The 20,541-nt window shown below is 41.5% G+C and overlaps 2 protein-coding genes across 10 annotated transcripts in view; one reads left to right on the top strand and one right to left on the bottom strand.

Moving 5' to 3' along the window:
* Nucleotides 1-20,541, bottom strand: part of LOC125764682 (sodium/calcium exchanger 3) — a 122,347-nt gene that overhangs the window by 37,090 nt on the left and 64,716 nt on the right. For 6 of the 7 annotated variants that reach the window (XM_049429182.1, XM_049429179.1, XM_049429183.1 and 3 more), the window contains exons 3-4: nt 19,541-19,632; nt 12,173-12,321 (exon numbers count right to left, since the gene is read on the bottom strand). In XM_049429182.1, the coding sequence (XP_049285139.1) occupies nt 12,173-12,321; nt 19,541-19,632 (241 nt within the window). The remainder of the gene's footprint in view (nt 1-12,172; nt 12,322-19,540; nt 19,633-20,541) is intronic. The other variant, XM_049429186.1, reaches the window with a different exon arrangement.
* On the top strand, nt 23-4,368 carry LOC125764717 (cytochrome P450 6a22-like). 3 transcript variants are annotated; one of them, XM_049429263.1, is made up of 3 exons: nt 26-969; nt 3,282-3,486; nt 3,585-4,368. In XM_049429263.1, the coding sequence occupies exons 1-3, from the start codon at nt 88-90 to the stop codon at nt 3,998-4,000; spliced, it is 1,503 nt and encodes a 500-aa protein (XP_049285220.1). In that variant the 5' UTR covers nt 26-87; the 3' UTR covers nt 4,001-4,368. The 3 variants fall into 3 exon arrangements, with proteins under 3 accessions (XP_049285221.1, XP_049285220.1, XP_049285218.1); XM_049429264.1 differs by lacking the exons at nt 3,282-3,486; nt 3,585-4,368 and adding an exon at nt 1,239-2,053 and having other exon boundaries at nt 23-1,174; XM_049429261.1 differs by lacking the exon at nt 26-969 and having other exon boundaries at nt 1,670-3,486.

Here is a 20,541-nt window from a genome sequence, read left to right as displayed (position 1 = left end):
AGCTATCAACTCGGGGGTTTTGCCTCTCACGACCAGTACTGTGTGAACATTCGGCGCGCGAAGAACAGGTCGTTTTGTGCATCTAGTATGGAGGTTTGGTTATTGCTGTTGCTTGCGGTAACGCTACTCTATTATTATGTTAGACGTCGCTTTAACTACTGGCGAGATAAAGGCATTCCCCAGCTGGATCCATCCATACCGCTCGGTAATATGAACGGTGTCGGAACGAAACGAAGCATCAACGATATGCTCAATGAAGCGTACCTTCGTTTTCGTGGACAGTCATCGGTCGTGGGACTGTATTTTCTTATCAGCCCTGTACTGATTGTGACGGATCTGGACCTTGTCAAACAGGTGCTGGTAAAAGATTTCAACCAATTCCACGACCGAGGCATGTACGTGAACGAACGGGATGATCCACTGTCCGGACATTTGTTTTCGATCGGTGGTGAACGGTGGCGTTATCTCCGCAATAAACTCAGCCCTACGTTTACCTCCGGCAAGATCAAGCAGATGTTCATAACGATACGCGAGATTGGTGATGAGTTTCTCGCATCGTTCGACAAATACATCGATCGGGATGAACCGATCGACATTAAGCTACTGTGTCAGTGTTTTACGTGCGACGTCGTAGGTTCGTGTGCCTTTGGTCTTCAGTGCAATTCGCTGAAGAATGAAGGCTCCAAACTGCTCGAAATCGGTGACAAAGTGTTCCGCCCAGGTCCGTGGGGTATGCTGTACTCGATGGCGATTGGAATATTTCCCCGTCTTTCGCGAGCACTCCGTTTGCCGGCATTACCCGGCGAAGTGTCGTCGTTCTTTAGGCCGCTTGTACGATCGACGGTAGAACATAGGGAACGGAATGCAATCGAGCGGCCCGATTTCTTGAATCTGTTGATACAACTTAAGAACAAGGGTACGGTTGAGGACGACGCAACGGAAGGGCTGGAAAAGCTAACGCTTGACGAGGTATCCGCACAAGCGTTTTTATTTTTCTTTGCCGGCTTTGAAACTTCGTCGACTACGCTGTCGTTCGCACTGTTTCTATTGGCCACCCATCAAGAAGTGCAAGAACGATGTCGGAAGGAGATAATGCAAAAGTTAGCCCTTCACGATGGGCTCATCACGTACGATGCACTCAAGGAGATGACATACCTCGATCAGATCATTAATGGTGAGAGCAGTTGCCAGAGTTAGAGAAGTGTGAAGTTAATGTTGCTTTTTTAATTTCTCCCTAGAAACGCTTCGTATGTACACACCTGCTGGACAACTGTTTCGAGTTGCGAACGAATCGTACCATCTGCCGAAGTTAAATGTAACGCTGGATAAAGGCACAATGATGCTGATTCCGCTTCAATCGTTTCATCACGATCCAGAAATATTTCCCGACCCAGATCGTTTCGACCCGGATCGGTTTGCACCGGAATCGATCCAGAGCCGTCACAGTCACGCGTTTCTACCGTTTGGGGAAGGTCCACGAAACTGCATCGGTATGCGATTCGGGCTGCTGGAAGTGAAGTTTGGAGTGGTACAACTGTTAAGCAAATTGCGACTTAAGGTTGATCCACGAACAACGCTCCCGTTGAAGTTATGCAAACGCTCCGGGTTTCCAGAAGCCGAAGGAGGTATCTGGCTGAAAGCATCGCGTTTGTAACTGTTTACTCTTATTCATTTAAAAACTTTACGTGATCTTTGGAGATTTTATTAGAGTAGCTCTCTAAGAAATTAGAAACGAAAATAACTCAATACGGGTTTATTTAGATATAGTTTAGAACAACAGAATGAATTGTAAGCAGATGTGTAAAGAAACAAATGTTAAAAACCCACTTTGTGTTAGTATGCAAATATCGCACAGAAAAGAGCAACTGATCGCATAACAAAATTCCGTGCGCAAATTATTCGGGTGCGGTCTCGTCGACAGTAGCCATCCATATCATCACGAAACTAACCACACACGCGAGAATGTGTGTTCGAGATTAAAATAAAACGTCTGATAAGCATGGCCAAAAATATATACCAATCTGCGCAGTAGCGCACAATTTGCTAGATAAAATGCCGATTGTATGATGTTTTTTTTTGCATATGTGCGTGGGTGCTATGTTGCGGTGTTGATTTCCGGAGAGCAAAAAAAAGAATAACAATATATGTACTTGACCTTAACCACACGACTGTGTTCATCAGACATCAGATAGCTCCGTGGTACCACTACAGAGGCGTTAGCAGATAAAACGTTTGTCGTTGTGAGTTGGTTATACGTTTCTAATGTCCAATAATGGAGCTACAACATTCAGACGGGATTGGTGTCTGTTCAGTCGATTCTTGACTTCGGTCGGGAGCAGTTGTTCCGATTTGTAGCGGTTAAAAATTGCAGTGTAAATCAAACCATGGGTTACGTCAACGTGGTGTTATATTTGGTGTTACCGGCCCTCACCCTGCTGTACTACTATGCGAAGCAACACTACCGTTACTGGACGAAACGGAATGTACCGCAGCTTGAGGCATCGTTCCCGGTCGGTAATATGAAAGGCGTTGGTACCAAGCGTCACTTCAACGATGTGTTAGATGAAGCATACGACAAGGGAAAAGCGGAATCGGCACCACTAGTGGGATTATACTTCATGCTTAAGCCGGTGTTGATTGTAACCGATCTCGACATGGTGAAACGCATTCTGGTAAAAGACTTTAACAGCTTCCACGATCGCGGTTTGTACGTGAACGAACGGGACGATCCACTGTCCGGACATTTGTTTGCGTTGGACGGCGAACGGTGGCGCTATCTGCGCAACAAACTCAGCCCAACGTTCACCTCGGGCAAGATCAAGCAGATGTTTACCACGATTTGTGAAATTGGTGATGAGTTTCTCGCATCGGTAAATCGATACGTCGATCGGGACGCACCGATCGATGTGAAGTTATTGGCGCAGTGTTTTACGTGCGACGTCGTAGGTTCGTGTGCCTTTGGTTTGCAGTGCAATTCGTTGAAGAACGAAGGTTCCAAGCTGCTCGAGATCGGTGATCAAGTGTTTAAACCACCGGTCTGGCGAAACATGCTCGTGTTTTTGCTCATGTCCTTCAAGGAGCTGGGGAAACAGTTACGCCTACCAGTGCTACCGGGCGATGTGACATCATTTTTCATGCCGCTAGTGACGGAGACGGTTAGCGATCGGGAACGGAATGCAATCGAGCGGCCCGATTTCTTGAATCTGTTGATACAGCTCAAAAACAAGGGAACGGTTGAGGACGAAGCAACGGAAGGGCTGGAAAAACTAACGCTGGACGAGGTGGCTGCCCAGGCGTTTGTGTTTTTCCTTGCCGGCTTCGAAACTTCGTCGACGACGCTCGCGTTTGCTCTGTTCGAGCTTGCCCACAATCCAGACATTCAGGAGCGGGTGCGTGCCGAAGTGTTGGAAAAGCTTAAACTTCACGACAACCAGATTACGTACGATGCACTCAAGGAGATGACGTACCTCGATCAGGTCATTAATGGTAAATTACGCAACGACGCCCATGCCGCCGCTCACTCGAGCTCGAGTGTCATTTTAGTTCCTCTCACCATCCCTCCTTTCCTCACCGTTTGCTTGCAGAAACACTTCGCATGTATCCTCCGGTGCCGCAGTTGATACGTGTCGCGACCCAACCGTACGCGGTGGCAGGAACGAATGTGACACTGGACCGTGATACGATGCTGATGGTGCCGATCTACGCGATACATCACGATGCCACCATCTATCCCGACCCGAAACGTTTCGATCCGGACCGCTTTGCAACGGACGCGCTGCACTCCAGACACACTCACGCCTTTTTGCCGTTCGGCGATGGGCCACGCAACTGTATCGGGATGCGATTTGGTTTGCTCGAGGTAAAGTTTGGCATTGTGCAGATGGTCAGCAAACTGCGCTTCACCGTTAGCTCGCGTATGCAGCTGCCGTTGAAAATGTGCACATCGGCTGCCATTCTGGAGGCCGAAGGTGGCATCTGGCTGAATGGCACTAAGCTGTAGCGCGTTTGGCTAGGTAAATATAGCCACATCATGCAGTAATTTATCTCGCCCGTCTCGGTAACGATTTGATGGCATTGTTGATGTTTTTTATCTTATCAATTAACATACGACACGGGGTGCAAGCGTACGCTAACAAATATCAATCACAAAGTAATATTGTACTACATTTACTTACTGTTACAATCATCCCGTCAATATATGACTGTTTGCAACAAAGGTAAATAACGAGAAAACGTGAGAAAAACAAATACACATAAAAATTATTCTAAATCATGACAAAAGTTTAGCTACAAAGCATCCTTATACTACAAAGCAAAGTAAGAATGTGTTTGAATAATAAGCAAACGTAATAAATGTTGAAATTCGTATTACTTCGACTCCATTACTGTGCCCCGTATGCATTGTAATAATTACTAGAAAAATTGTTCTATTGTTCGACTTACTGAAGTAAAGCAATAACTAATAAAGTTCGTATAATGTTGTTCTACATTTTACACCAGCTAGCTTATACGGCTACTAATGACGTTCCCTTCTTTAGGTCGGATGCATCTGCTTGACGGCAAGTTCATAAATCAACATTCCCAAGCAATATGTTAATGTTCCCGTGTCCACTAGGAGGTGACCTTTGCCCTAAATCCGACCTCACCACCTCCAAAGTCATAAGTGATGAGCATCACCTGCGCAAATTCGCGCGTCCTGCATCGAAACCGTGGGTGATTGTTTGAGCGTGCAATAAATTACAATTAATTTCTTATCCCCGGCCACATTGGCGACGCCATTCAGTGGCTCTATTGTGTGCCTTCGTCTCGGAAGGTGATGTCTATTGTGAGGCAGGTTCGCGAAAGCCCTTTGAATAGGTGAATGATGTATCATTCGTGGCGGTTCGGCGCACAAAACTCACGCGTTTGACAAATGGTGGCCTGCATCGGTTTGGCAGGTGGTGGCATCTGGTCCCAGTGCTGGGATATACTGCCGCGCTACTCAATAGACTAAAGAACGATAAATTTGCCCAATCATTCGGAAAAGTCGAAGCGGGAAGGAACCAGGATCTGTGCCGATATTCTATTTTGTCTGTGAAATGACTTTCCATTCCGGTGGTGTGGGTGTGTGTGTCGACGATACCGCTCGACGATACCAAACGGCGCACTTTGACGGTTGGACGAGTTTTCCGAGGGAAAATTGCAATCGGCATTAAAATGAAGGTAATATTTCTTCTCCCTATTGTTCACCTTCACTGTGGTGAACGTATCTGTATGAATTGCGTCTGTGTATGGGGCCGTTTCGATTGGCAACCGTTGGAATATTGCCGTTTGGAAATGGCACAATGAAATTGAATTAAATTTTATTTCCATCGGGTAGTTTCCTTGGTTCTCCTGCCATCTCGCTGGTGAAGCTATTCATGAAGCAAGCTTCCGTTTACATTTGTGTTTATCATGTTTTATTCTTCCCTTTTGCACATAACTGTGGAGTATAAAGTAGTCGCTTATGGTGCGGTACGATGGTCCATTTAGCATACGGCCGGTCTCTAGGTTATTCACTTTCGCTACCACAACCTTGCGTAGTAATTCGACCGTTACCGTCCGTCGTGGTGTCGTGCGGAAAGCGTGCATTTGGGCGCAACCACATGTCCGCGCTCCTGCCGCGTTCATTTCGCCCGAAACTTTGATCGATTCCGGCAGTCGGTACCAGACCCCGGCTTGGTTTGGTGATTGTGTCGTAAAACAATAGTACAACAATTTGTGCTTTGTTTGTTTCCAGGAGGGGAAAAAAACCATCACCAAAAAGCCAACATTTTGCACAGTCCCAAAACGGCACCCATCATAAATGGTGTACGTGGCTTTGCTGGACTGCTGAAGTTCGCTTCACGTTCAGCGTGTTTGGATAGACTTAAGGTAGTAGTAGATGGACGTTTAACAGGTATCATTCATGGGCATGGCCTAGAGCGAAATGAAGTATGCTGCCGGCCACGCGAAATGGTCCGTTTAATTACGCACAATTGATCAATTACGGGTGTTCTTGTGGTGAATGATACACAAATGAGCTCGGGCGTACCGGAAAAGTACATGTTTGCTACGCAAATTAAACACCGCACGTGACTGTGTCGATGAAATGCTATGATTTTGCTCAACGGTTCCTCAAAACGAAGCGAAACGTATAAAACATTGTAGTTGATTGTGGATTTTCAGATTGCCAGATCTGTGGTATTAGGTTAAACACCGAATACAAATCTCTCTCTGTAGAATTCTTTTGAAATTTTCCAACAATGTGACATAAATTGATATGACCTGCTTATGAAAAGCGGCATGATTCATCGGATAATATTTTTGGGTTGGTGTAAAATTTCATAAATCATAACCAAAGTTTCAAAGCCATTGTTGAAACAAGCTCAATGGATGAAAAATTCGTCAACCTTTCAATGTTGAACGTATCCATCCATTTACCGAATGGCACCATATAAAACCTTACTGCAGCACGCACATGTCAGGCGGAAGGAAAAAAGAGAAAGCAATCGACACAAATATGTCGTTCGCCGTTAAGCACAAATCATAAAGCACCCGCATTTATCAGAACAAGCAAAAACCCACTGACATTGTCGTTTTACGGGGATTGCACCCGGAAGCAGGTTTCAGCCATCGTGGTACCATCGTGACGCACACTAAGCCTTCCGTAAAAGCAGCTTCATTGACAAAATAAAATGTCTTCGCTGTGGTGTTCTTCGCTTTGGCGGCTTTAGCAAACGGTGAACCATGAATTCGTTCCCTCTGTTTGATTTTGCTTTATCCTTTTTATCGACCTGGTGACGAGCGGAACGGAGCGAACGGTATGCCATTAGATTGACAATAAAGCTTTAATGTCATTACAGGTATCTTATGATGGAATATGTGCCCATTTCCCGCGCAATGAATCTTGTTATGCATAACATCAGTCAAAAATAACAAAAAAGACAAACAATAGGGATGTAGTATACGTTAGATTTTTGTGTGAAATGTTTCAACAATTTTTGCGTTTTTATTTTAGAGGAAGTGGGTTTCATAAAACATGTCTTTTTTCTTTGCTTGAAGAAAATATTTTGTTTTCTTAGAAAAATTTCATAAAATTTATACCCCTTCAATAGCAGGGACTGATCGAAATCAGTTATTTCAACATGGATAAAAATCGTCTGTTTGTTTGCTTTTCAAATCATTCCAAAACTGCTATATCCCCACGTGAATCTAACCATCACCGAAGCAAAACAGATCGGAGAGCAACGGAAAGAAAAAAGTAAATTGATAAAATGGTTTTAAGAAACTGTAAAGAAAAGTAAACCAAACACAGTGGGAGAGAAATATAAACACCACAAAAAAAGGAGCACCCAAAATACCGTCAACCGAACCATCAGGGTTTATTGAATTCGTTGCCATAAATATAACTTTGTTATCGAGTGGTTGACGAAAGTGACGGTCGAAAGGAGGTGCATGGATTTTTTTTTGGTGTGTTTGTGTTCCTTTGCATGTTTTCCACAGTTCGGAGTAAAATCTGCGCATCGTAAAGAACAAGACAAAAAAAAAACAGATTTTATACACAGTACCCTTATTTATCCAATGAAGGTATTGAGCATCTTTACTTCTCTTAGCTTTCGTGCGGATTAACTGTGGCAGAGATGCAAACAGCCCTTGGGATGAAGTAGGACAGTACCAAACAAAGAGAAACACATCTAACTGAACAATACCAATCTTTTCATCGTTCCATGCACAAGGTCCGAAAATCCAAAAGCCGATGGATGAACTCATAAAATCGAAGATGGGCTCAGTCACTGTGTGCTGGGAGATGGATGGCCCAGCGGGAGTGAAAATGACCTTACCACTAACCTTTCGGGCAGGTTATGTTTTATCTGGTGTTTTATCCAATGGGACAATCGAATTCTTGGAGGTATCATTTAAGTATCACAGTATGCTTCGAACGATTGGTTTGGAATCGTACTTTAAACGTAAGGAATCACGAGATTTGGTTTTTTTTCTATGCAGCTTGAAATAGGTTCACTTTTTACCAGTAAAAGCCATGGTAAATATCGTTGTGTTTATAGCAAACTTACCCCAAGCTCCGCTGATAGCAAGGATCATAGCTTACATGGTGTAGTTTAGGGTAGTTCAGGCGAATATTTTGATCTTTGCACTTACCTACAAAAAAAGAAAGAAAAAAACTTTAGTAAACTTTTACGATATAAAAAACACAATCTCTTATTGGTAAGAAAAGTTAAAAATAAAATTCACCACCCTCGCCCCTTCAACACTCATTCCATTCCCCATTCATAATGAGAAATCAAGCCACTTAACTTTCATTTCTATTTCCCTCCCATCTTAAGCTGTTTTAATTTTCATTCCATTCATTAGAAGTGTAATAAATGTATCATCGTGCTTTGTAAAGTATAATTTTCATAGCAAACAATTTTATTTTCCACTACCACCACATGATAGGCTACCATTCATTGATGCGAAACTTTCGCCGGGCACTTCACGGTGGAAATGGTGTACGCTCCAACCTGTGTAACCGTCGACCTTCGAGAGCAAATCGTGGTACAAATTCAATCCGGCCCCAAACCGTCGCTTGGCGTAACGCCAACTAGCAACGGGAAAAGTTTTAATGAGCAATGAAATGTTCGTGTTTTATTTTACTCCCAGTGTCGTTACGATCGTTTCCCTCGCCTGTATCCTGTACAGTGGACAAGGAACGAAAAACCCATGGGCCTGGTTTTGGGCCTGGAAACCGACCGACTGGTTTTGGGTTGAATTTAATTTGCGGTATCCGACGTTGAACGTTCCGTTCTTGTAGGAGCCACACACATTTGTACGCATCTTTCGTTTACCGTGTGTACCGAAACATGGTCGCACACAAACAGTTCACTGTTTCGGGTACGACGATGACTGTGACCGATTGAAGTGACAGTAGGCTCGGCAGGCAGTCGACATAAATGGATCGGTACGATAGGTTATGTTTTCCCGACCAGCGGGTCATTTTGCGGTCAGGTCTGTGAAGTTCGTTTGACGGATTAAGTAAACTTACAACCTTAGGTTGTGTACGTATTTCAAACATTCGGTACACGTCAGAAAGTCGAGTTAGATTAGGTTGTTAGCTTCCTCGGTTGCAGAAAACCAACGCGTTGTGATAAGACTTTTCTGCCTTGTTTGTTTTATCCCAAAATGAAGGCATATTTAAAGAATTCTGCCAGATCTACCATTTTTTAAATATTTGAAGAGCATTTAGATATGATGGATTATTTCTAGATAAAATAAAAATATATCCTTCAGAAATGTAAGCAAACACTACAACTCGTTTGATTTTGGATAAAGTTGCAATTTTGTGGTCTCAAATTTAATTAATTCTATTTTAAAGTTTGTTGTTTGATAGTGGAAAATATAGAAAAGGTTTCATTGTTGGTCTCTCTTTTTTGGTAACAAAATTGTGCAGATGATTTAATAATTTTCTTATTCTCATTATTTAATTAAAGCTACAGGTAAATCAGAAATTGGCAACAATATCACATAACGAAAACATCACAAAGACACGTCCGTAGGTCCATATCCTGATAGGGCGAGCCTCCATGGAGCGAATCATAAATAATCTTGAGGACGTATTAATCCAATTACAGCAAATTTTATTAATGTAACGCATACAGTCCCAATGAAAGAAGACGGGGCTGCAAACTTTGAAATCGTCTATCTAGTGATATTTGAATTTTGATACTAATTAAGAGGATTATCAACTTATCCCCAATGAGTGGGAAAGCTTTACGGAGGGCAGGTGTTTCCATTCAATTGTAGAACTGTTTTTTTTCTGCGTTCGTTCTTACAGTTATAATGCGTTTACTGGAAGCTTTAAATACTTTTCCACAGTCGCGATCATTTCGCATCAGACCGAGAGTTAGGAGCTGGAAAAACCACCTACTTGTCATCGTTTATAAATATCATTTCCATAATCCTAAACCCAATTTGCAAAAGCCATCGGTTAAAAGCATGAAAGTGAAGCTGTAAAAAGCTTTGCTTTACTTTCACCATCAAGGTTTACGATTCAAGTGTGGCAAGTGTGTGTGCAGTGAATGGCATTTCTTGCATGGTTTTCTCCTTGGATAAGACAACGTTCGAACTAATGAAGCGGAAAAGCGCCATGCAGGAAACCACCCGCAGTGCCGCAGATCAAAAGCTTCTTTCTGCTTTACCGTCATCGGCTTCATCATCATCATCAGCGTCGTTCGATTGCTATGCCCAGTAATGCCATCACATTCGGAGTGGCATACGCCACCGACAGGATGAGTCTCGGAACAGTAAACCGCAGGAAAATTCTTGCCAACGGGAACATTCTTTGACATCGTTACCGTCGGCACTGTCAAGTCCCGACGAATAAATGCAGGGAAAGTGGGGAAAAAATACCACAGAAAGTAAAATTACTTATCCATTGCAGTGACCGTTTTTGGTTTCGTCCCATGCTGGGACTACGTGGTTTTATTTGGTCAAATCCGTACCGGATGGATGGACGATTTCCGTGCACCCAAGAATGACCAAGGTTCATTTGCTGACTACTGTCAGCGAAAAGCGGAAGAAATTGCCAACTGTAGCAATACTATTTTTTCTTTACTCAACCGTACTTTGTGTGGTCTTTATTCTTGAATTGAATTTGACTTTTGCCGGAGAACAAAACGCAAATATTTTTGCTTAGAAATCGAATTCTCTGCTGGAGCGAAACGAAGCCACACAAATTGGCAAATGAAGCTTAGTGAAGCCAACTGGGGAATGGAAAAAAGCAAATCATTGCCTGTCAATAGGCAAGACTGACTCCATTATTACCATTATTGATCTGAACAAAAGGGCCTGACTGCTTTTTAAAGAGCAACCAGGGTGAAATCAAACGGTTCAATGGGCTACATGAAAGCGAACAGACGAAAGCGCCGTTGGTGTGGTGTAAATGCTGTCAAGATTTGTCTTGATTCACGATGTGCCCCCATCCGAGTGTAGTAAATACGAGTAAGTACGGCACCAGTTTTAAGCTCAGTCACACTGACAAGTTCATTTCTTTAACATGGCCGTGAAGCGTGCGCCCGAAAGAAGGGATGATTGGAAAACATCGTTTAAATTAGGTCATCTCGATTGAAGCCCTCTCGGTGGTGGAAATGGGGTAAAAGTGGTCGTGGGACAAGTTCTTTCATCAGCAGAATAGATGAACCTTTGCCTTACAGACGAAGCAAGGCGTCTATTTTCCTAGCACCTTCCTTACATCCCGCTTGTTCGCTTGTTCCAACCCAGAGTGGCACAAATTATCATCCCCGCGGTGCATCGACCCCGGGAGCATTCCTACGAGTGAACCGTTGGGACGAGTGCAGTTTGCTTCAGCGCTGGATGAAGCGCAGATGGAAAGATTTCAAATATTTTATTGACTTTTTCGACGCCTGCTCGAAGTTCGACTCGCACGAATGCTTGCAGGGCTGCCAGCGATGATGATGATGATGATGATGGCGGTAGAGATGGCGTCCTTAGTTTGGCTATTCATTTTCCTCGACAAGATGACGGCAATCGACTGTTCGCGAAGCTGACAGTCGCTCGAAAGTGTTTGCCACTCGAGGCTGTAACCCCGTGTGCAAGATGTTGACGATAAAGCAAGGATCCTAGCCCCTCGGGGAGATGGCAGTCTGATGAGAATTTGATGGTTTGTTTGTTTTTCTTCGTCTTGTTGCAGTGTGCAAATGTAACACGGGTACCACACTCAGTTGAGTTTATTGGCAAAACTCCCTAGGAGGTGTTGTGCATCCACGGTGCAATAGCTGAACGGTGCAGTAAATCCGCTCAAGTGTTGAGCAATCTGCCAGTGATTGTAGTTATATCCGCTGTATTAGTACAGCTTTATGCACTGTCATCAACAAAGCAGATGCGTTTATTTTATTTCATTCCGAATGGAATTGCCGCAGCTAGGGCACGTTTGGGAAATGGTGAACATTCACCCTTAGCAGCGGAAGGAGATACATTTATTTTCCATTTGCTTTGAGATTGGTGTAAAGAGGTGCAAACATTTATTTCAACTTATTTCACACTCTGTTAGCAAAAAATCTCAAAAAAATATTTATTACTCTTTGATACTTATAATATTTTTCCATTAAATATTACTGATATTTATACTAATAATAAAATAGATTACACTCCAACTTACCTTAAATTCTTTACTTTCTTTTATCCTAAGTTGTGCCCTAACAATATCACCAGCCTTCGGCCGTCCGAGCAGTGCCATTTTGTCTTCTTCCGTCAGCTCTTCGGGAGCTTTTCTTTCTGCCGCTTCAATGATGCCTGTCACATGGTCATCTGATCGTACGAAATGTATAGACCGATTTTGGAACGACCGTTCGTGTTAAATGTTGTCCGCCCGAACCAGATGAACAGCGTTAGCCGATCGTTGAGTAGGAATAAAAATCAAAAAAATGTATTAGTATCAAATTTAAAGTAACTATTTTTAACATAATCAAAAGAATGATTGAAAAAAAGTATTTAGGAAAACAAAATGATACAAAATATACATGGAAACAAAAGAACATAGTTTTGATAACACTTTGAACAGAAAAAAGTAGAGAGACAGAAAAAAAACCAAAAAACAATACAAAAAGTTTGAAACAAAAAAAACTTTCGTTAAATAAAATCATTTGAAGCCAAATAAAAACTAAAACATAAAAATGAAAACAAAATAAAACAGAACAATTAGATGAAATTAAACAAAAAACAATCACCATGAATAGGAAAATTTAGACAAATGTTTATACGCATGAACTTTGCAAGGAACATGGGACAGACGAATACAATCAAGAAGTCAAATAGAAAATAAAATAGAAACAAAATGTAGCACAAAATGATCTGAAAAGTGAAACGATAGCTTGAGCATAATTTTCGCAGTTATTGGTTTGCTGGTTTTTTTGGTAGAAGGTGTTTGGGAGAATCGGATTTGCATTTGCTTGCAGTGGCTGGCTGGATGTCAACGACATGGGCGTACAGGGGTGGCAATTTGTATATATGCTATGTGTGGTTCTTTTTCTTTTCTATATGTTTTGCCCAACACACAGTTAAACCATTTTGCGTGGCAATACAGCGGACATGGACGGTGATTTGCAAAACGTGAAACAAGATTGCAGCGGGTTTTGTATTTAAATTTTTCGGTTTTCGGTTTTGTTGTTTTTCAAACTACACGCTAGAGAAATATGTGAGTGGCTATGTACGTGTGATGGGGAAAGAACGAGATGATTGTGTATTGTGGTAACGTTGGTTCGGAATGTTCGGTACAACTTCTGCTTGTCACTTTGTGTGAAAAGGACATACTAGCACATTGGACAACTGGAGGACATCAATGCAAAACACACGCTAGAGGGTGGTAGGTGGGTGGGAAAAAATACAAAACCTCCTGATGGTACTCGAATGGTGGAAGTTTCTTTTTTTTCTGAAGTTGTTGTTGAGTTTTATGCGGTTCCCTGTGCGACTGTGACGTTTTGAGAACGGATAGTATGTGCAAGAACAACATGGTTTTGGAGAAAAATGGAAACCCCATTTAGAAGTGAAGGCGCAAGGAGCAGACAGTGAGATTATACGAAGACTAGAAGGATTTGGAGTATGTGTGTTCCGTGTGTATGTGTGTGACCTGCGATGGAGAAAGCTATAGTACGAGGCAAAATGGATAAACCCGTGGAGCGGTGACAGGATGTGGGATATTGGCAAAGCTCAAAATTGTGTACCAAAAAAAGGGAAAAGACATGACGAGAATTTTTGTTGATTTTTCTGATAAAGCAAAGCAATTTGTTGCAACGCAAAGAAATCTGACAAAAAAATTAAACGAACACAACTAGGACTATAAACAGAAAAAACAAACACCGTGAAACATGAGCTTTGAGCTAGACGGTGAAATGAGATACGGAAAGGGGAATGGAAGCGCACTAACAAGGCACCGCTAATGGGACGAATGAAACAAGCGCTAACATTCAACTGGAGTTTTTCTTTTGTGATTTTGATATTTACAATCTTGAATAAATGAATGTTTAAGCAAATGGAAATGTAGTAAAATACATTTTTCAAAACAAACAAAAAACATAAAACGACGCGCGGTTGGACGTTGAGCCGCTTAAAAGAAAATTTTACGCACAAAGTAAGGCTTACAACAATAAAAAAATGAGCGAATTCACAACAACATAGAAAGCAAACCACGGAAGTCTAAACACATTGCACATTTTAAAATTCGTGGCTCGAAGCATGATGAGATAAGCAATCGGAATAAATTATTCAAAATCTCATCGTGCAATAAAAAACTGAAAAATTTAATGAGAAAACAGCGACACATTAAGCTGAAGCAGTTAAACTAACTGTATATCATTAATTTACAACTTCTATAAAACGCATAAGAAACGTGTTGGCCAATAGCATGAGTGCATACACGATGGTAACAAACGGAATGAAAAGGAACTCATTTACCTGGTGTGTGTTGGTGATTTTTAACGTTCATTATTGAAATTGGAAACACGTAGATTCCATTAATTTATGGTTTTAGTATGCATAGAATTTTAAGAGAAGGTAAGAAAAGAAAACGAGTGCACGGCGAGACGGTGCTATTTGGCTAAATGCTAAGCATTCTGATGTTAAAAGACTGGGCGCCTCCATGTGAGACGGACCAGGCGCCTCCATGCGAGACGGACCAGGCGTCTCCATTGAGCGAGATGTCAGATCAATTCAAATTATAATTTTTACAAGAAAAAAATTTAATTTAAACTGAATGGAACTTTTTTTAATTACTATTCTAGTTATATGTTTAAGCTACTTATTTTTTATATTTATGCATTGTTAGTTTAGAAGAAAATGAACTGCTTTTATTTCTGATTCTTTATTGAAAAGGTAAAAATTACCGTATCTAGCATTGATGAGTAGTGATTAAGCATGGAAAGAGTGTATGGAAAAAACTGGTGCAGCATCATGTGGTGCAAAGTAATAAATTTCAGTGGCAAATGTCTCCCGCTGGGGCCATCCCGTGCCGCAAGGAGCTCCAAGCAGTGGCATTAGAAGCAGTGGCCCTCGAAGGTGCTTTGCAAGAAACAAGGAAGCGATATGTACTCGTGCAAAACAGTGCAACCGGATAGGAGAAGCTCAAAAATAATGTTGCATATATACAAACGAAAGAACGAAAGAAAGTATTACTTACAAAAAACACGCCATCCATCAATATTGCGCACAGTGACAACATGTTTTGCGTACACATTCGTGTTCAATTTGCAGTTTGTTCAAACATTGGTGGGGTTTTGGGTTTTTTTGCGTCATAATGATTTTTTGTTTGTAAAACAACATCGACACGGAAACGTAACGATAGAGTTTCAATTTCATCCCATTTCCACATTTGTCAGGTTACGTTTTTGGGTTTTTTTTATATTGCAGCCCGTCATCGATGATCGTCCGTCGACGGCGTTGGTCCAGTTTGTGTTTTTTTCGTGTTTGTTCCAATCAAAACCAATTGAACATCCGACACAGTAGTGTGACAGACGTTCAACATGGTAGTAAATGTTTCGTTTGTGATATCCGATTCCAATTGATAAGGTTGAGAACAGGACCGGAGTATTGAAGTTGTTGTTTAGTTTATGTTGGCGTTCGATAAGTAACGGGCGAAGATGAGTGACCAGTGCCCATTGCACGGGGCACGACGTAACAGCAGGTAATGCCAGATTCAGATACGGGTTGTCGTGTGGTCGGAATTTGGCCCGTACACATGTTGCAGAGATTTGCATTCGTTTCAGTGAACAGTATGGTTGATTATGATTATAGTTTACGTGCACAAATTGGTGGAATTTCATCGCATCAGATTTATACATTCGTGGTTAAGCCGTAAGCGACAACAAGAAAGAATGAGATTAAGGAGAATTAATTATAAAAATGCAGTAGTGCAATATTAGCATCAATCACGAGATATTAACAGATAAAGAGATTGAAAAAAGAACGAATGAAAATAGATAATTTGCTCGAGTTTTTTACAAAGTTTTAGCAATAATCGTAGGCATTATATTCAATAGGTAAGCATCAAAGTAATGAGCAATAAAGGCAATCAACGAGGGAGAAATAATTAGTCGAATTAATATTAGCATTAAAAGGTTACGATAGGCAAACAGTGATGACGGTTACAATTATCGTCGATGAAGTGGTTAAGTACAAGTAGTACAGATCAGCAGCATTAGTTGAATATACATTGGTAGATGTAAAAGACAAAAAAAAAGAAAAGAAAAGAGAAAGAGAGAGAAAACCATATAATACGAAATCAACAGTAAACGTACTACGAACAAAGAAACAACGAAAAACGAATTAAGCCAAACTTAATCTAGCTTAAACACGGAATGTAACAACAACGTTCTACGCAGAACATTACTACCTATGAGGGTTGGGCGGGGGAGAGATTTTGAAGTATGTTTGGCACTTTTTTTCCTCCTAGCGGCAAGGCGAATTTACATGTTCTACTGGCAATAAAATAAACCAACTCGAAACAACTACTTCTACGCGCCTAACGAACTACTTATGATGGGAATACTACGAGCGCATTAGCGGGGACGAATCGAGCATAGAGGGTGGTATGACCCGAACGGTCTCACCTCACCGGTACGATTCTAGCTTCAACTTCAGTCGTGAGTAAATTCGGTGAGCAATTATTATATATTTTGAGAAAAAGAAGCGGAACCCAAACTCGAGAAAGCTGATGATGAACATGGAGAAAACGTATATTCCAGAGCGTTAAATCAGGGGATTGGTGTACAGAACGACACTCTTTCGAAGGCTGGCATTGCGTGCTGTTTGCTGTTATTAAAGTTGTTGCCTTCAGGGCTACACGATGGAACTACGATAAAGCCAACCGATGTAGCCACGGGCATGTTTACTTTGTTTTGACGCTTTTAATTGTCACAGATCGTACGCCAGAATTCTGACGTCGGGCAAGTGCTTCGAATGCTTTTTTATTTGTAATTTTAAATGGGATGAAGCTCACCTCAAACGAATCTTTAAAGACCATTTTAGATATCAAATCTATCGCGTAAAAAGATTTTTAATAAGATTTTAGACCATATTCCTTGTAGCACATATCACCAAGGATTTGCGACCAAATGTCAGTATGTTATTATTTCAAATCAAATTAAAAAAAAACTATCGTTTGTTTGTAGTAAAAATTTATCACCCCTAACTATCACTTAGAGCGATAAAAAAGAAAATAAACACATTGTCGATTCATCAATTCTGTTTGCGTGCCGATCGTACGAACGCCATCACATCCAGTACCGATCATTGCACGTAAACGTAAGACCAAAGCGTTGCGAAGAAAGTTGGTATTATTTTTATCATCCTGAACATTTCAGCTACCAACACGATGATGGTGTTTGTTTAGATCGGTGTGGAAAAAAAATTTTATGAAGTGATTATTTTCACAATTCCATCCACTTCTGCCTTCCTCCTCATCCCTCCATCGCCTTCGATCGTGAAGCGTTACAATCGAAGGTTTAATGCGTACGCCTTCGGATTTGAATTTCTAATCCCAGCTACCCCGGGACTGTTCTGTTCGGGGTGTTTTTTTGCGGATAAACTGGCACGGAAATGAAGCAAAGATTGCATATTTGATAGTAGAAGAGTTATGGGATGTTTATCTTTACGGCGAACGTTGATTCGAACTCGAACTATTTGAGGATTTCAATTCGATGGGGAACTAAAGCAAAGTGAGGATGGTGTGGTTGTTTAATGAGGGCGAGAAGGTAAAAATAATGGTACACTTTGTTTACCATTGGTTGGACCAATAATTCAATTGTTTCCTCTCACGGCAAGCGGAAACAAGATTGATGTGTGCTAGGAAATTCAATCGAATTTATGGGAGGTTAAAAATATTTATATTTGATAAAAAATTGTCAATAAAAAATTACAACAAGTTCTCCTTGGAATATCCTTATGTATTTTGTAAAGTGTAACGAAAACCATGAAATCGTTGTGCTCGTTGAATGAACGTCAATATAAAGCTGTTTTGCCCCCAAAGGAGATAGCACATTCCAAATATATGACGATTTGATCGCCACCCTTCATGGTCCGGTTGCACCTGTTTCAGCAATGATGGAATTGATGATAAACCGGCTGGAAGGACACCTTACGATCTATTGTTCAATCCAATCAAGTTGCCTCATGGGTGTGGAATCCGCTTTTTCCCTCATATGAGCCCATACACCATAGGTGAACCGGCTTTAATGAAGTTGTCTTCATGCGCTCCAGTGGTAAGGCACACCGAAGCGATCCATTTTTCAGCAGAACCGCGTGAAGAATGTGTGGTGTGGAAATGGGAAAAATTAACATTCTGTACACGCTGCGTACGCTCCTTGTCTGAAGGATCCCAACGGAGTACGGAAGCAAGGGAAGCTGCGGTATCCCGTGCTGGACGAGGTGTTGTTTCTTTTGTGTTGACTAACGAACGGTGAATAGATGACATGGACTATAAATGTTTGTCCAGTGTACGGTACCGACAGGTATACACAAAGATCCCTGTTACCGTTTGGGGACGACACGTCAAACGTCTCGCACTGGAGACAAAATCCTTTTCATAAGAGAGGGCTGCGAGTGCGGGATAATATATTCATAGCAAAACGTTCGACCAGGATGGCCGTACCGTGTGAGATATGTCATGTCAAACACTGTAAACCGGTAAGCACGCGGTACGCGACAGGCACGCGACAAGAAGCGGCATACGAACGAAATCAGCAAGTCAAGGCTGCATGTCGTACGTTCGGTTCTTCGTGCCGAAAGCATCTCGGTAGATTTACCATACGAATGTTTTCGGCTGGCTCCTGACGGGCTACGGCCACCGTCGCATCTTGTGTTGTTTTTTTTTCTTCTTCGAACCGTGAACCGTTGAGCAAATGAAATCTTCGAAATGGAAATCATGTTCGATGGCTGTAATAATTCCGCAAGCACTTTTGCATGAATTGATCTTTCATTGAACCATCTGTATTTGCATTGCAGTAGGAAAGAACATGGTCGCTACTGATGAAATTTGAAAATGGAACAGCGCTCTAGACGACTGGTTTTTGTCGTTGTTGACAGACGAAATACAGCAAAGCACCATGCCTTTCTAATCGAGTATGTTCTGATTGAAGCCAACAGGATCTTAGGCACCAAATGGCCAAGAGAAAAGCAACAGTGACGAAAGGATACAGACTCTAATTTGATTTCAAATACACTAGCTTGTAGTATGCGATGTATCTAGCGAACCAAACAAAACCTACCAAGACAGAGAGAATGAGAGAAAAACAAACGAAAAACACTTCCAACAGTAAAGAGTGTTCAAGTGGAAAGAAACATAGACAGAATAAGGTTTGGAGCGAAGGGAAATAGATACAAAACTGAGGGAAAACAATTCTAGATCCGGAACGAACGGAAGGAACCGAAAACGAGTGGAAACCATGTGGACGCAAAAGATATCGTACGGAAGATGTTGCACCGGAGCCGGAGAAAACCAAACCCGATGGAGCTGCGAATCGAGATACGACCCATTTACCTCCGATTTGTTGCGGTTCGCCCAGGTTGACGTACATCAGGACATCCTTCTCGTAGCTGCCCTCCTCAGTGATTACGAGTTGGATAACTTTCCTGTGGATGACAAAATGAGAGAGAGAGAGTGAGAAAGGAGTTAAATAAATGAAATGTCAAAAAACGGTGTGCGAATTTAATTACACGTGCTACAATATGTCAAACCTGATGTCGCATGCGAGATAAAGTATGACATATCGTTGTTACGGTGAACCATGGAATCTATTATTCATAACATGATAATTTGAAACCAATACTTTCTTTTTGCTTTCAATTTGCATTTAATTCGTAAATGATTTTTCAAGCTGAATGTCTACTTTAAATAATTTTTTATGCTTAAAATTTCTTTCCTTTCTTTTAATACAGCATGTCGCAACTTAAAAAAAACTAGATTAGAATAAAAAGGAATCAAAAGTAACCTTATTTTGTATTCTGGGTGTACAAGAAAAGAAAAAAAAATCAGCATCTCTTGAATGCCCTTCCTTACGCGCACGCGAAGGGTGATGAGATAAAAGTAAAGTTACCAAAACAATCAAATCACGAAAGCATGAAAAGTTCATCTCACCACAAAATAAATTATGAAATGAATTTGCAACTTGGATGAAAAATGTCGTCTATAGGAAAGGTAGCAAAAGGGAGAACAAAAAAGTACCGAACGGACCGACGTGAACCCAACCACGAACAAAAGGTACAAGTTGGATGGTTTAAGCAAACATTAGCCATTGTTTGATCGCATGTTGCTTTTATTCTAGCCGAGCGGGAGAATGTAATTTTGTAATCTTTTGTAACGCCACTGTCACCGGGCGGGATCAAGATTTATCCCAAAATACTGTGAGTTCAGCTTTAAAAAGCGACCGTTCGGCAGAGTCGATTAAAACTTTCCGTCACTCAGGAGTTTAGAAAAGGCAAACCGAAGAGGGTTAGCAAAAGTTTCACTTGTTTTGAAGTATATCGTGATATTCAAGGTAA

Source organism: Anopheles funestus, chromosome 2RL (genome assembly GCF_943734845.2).
Source record: "Anopheles funestus chromosome 2RL, idAnoFuneDA-416_04, whole genome shotgun sequence".
Lineage (NCBI taxonomy): Eukaryota > Metazoa > Arthropoda > Insecta > Diptera > Culicidae > Anopheles > Anopheles funestus.
This window is presented reverse-complemented; position numbering and strand designations above follow the sequence as displayed.

Bases quoted from the DNA above. Each gene is read 5' to 3' on its own strand.
- LOC125764717 (XM_049429261.1), top strand. From the start codon at position 2,385: ATGGGTTACGTCAACGTGGTGTTATATTTGGTGTTACCGGCCCTCACC. The intron at 3,487-3,584 runs GTAAATTACGCA...GTTTGCTTGCAG, and splicing joins CCTCGATCAGGTCATTAATG to AAACACTTCGCATGTATCCT.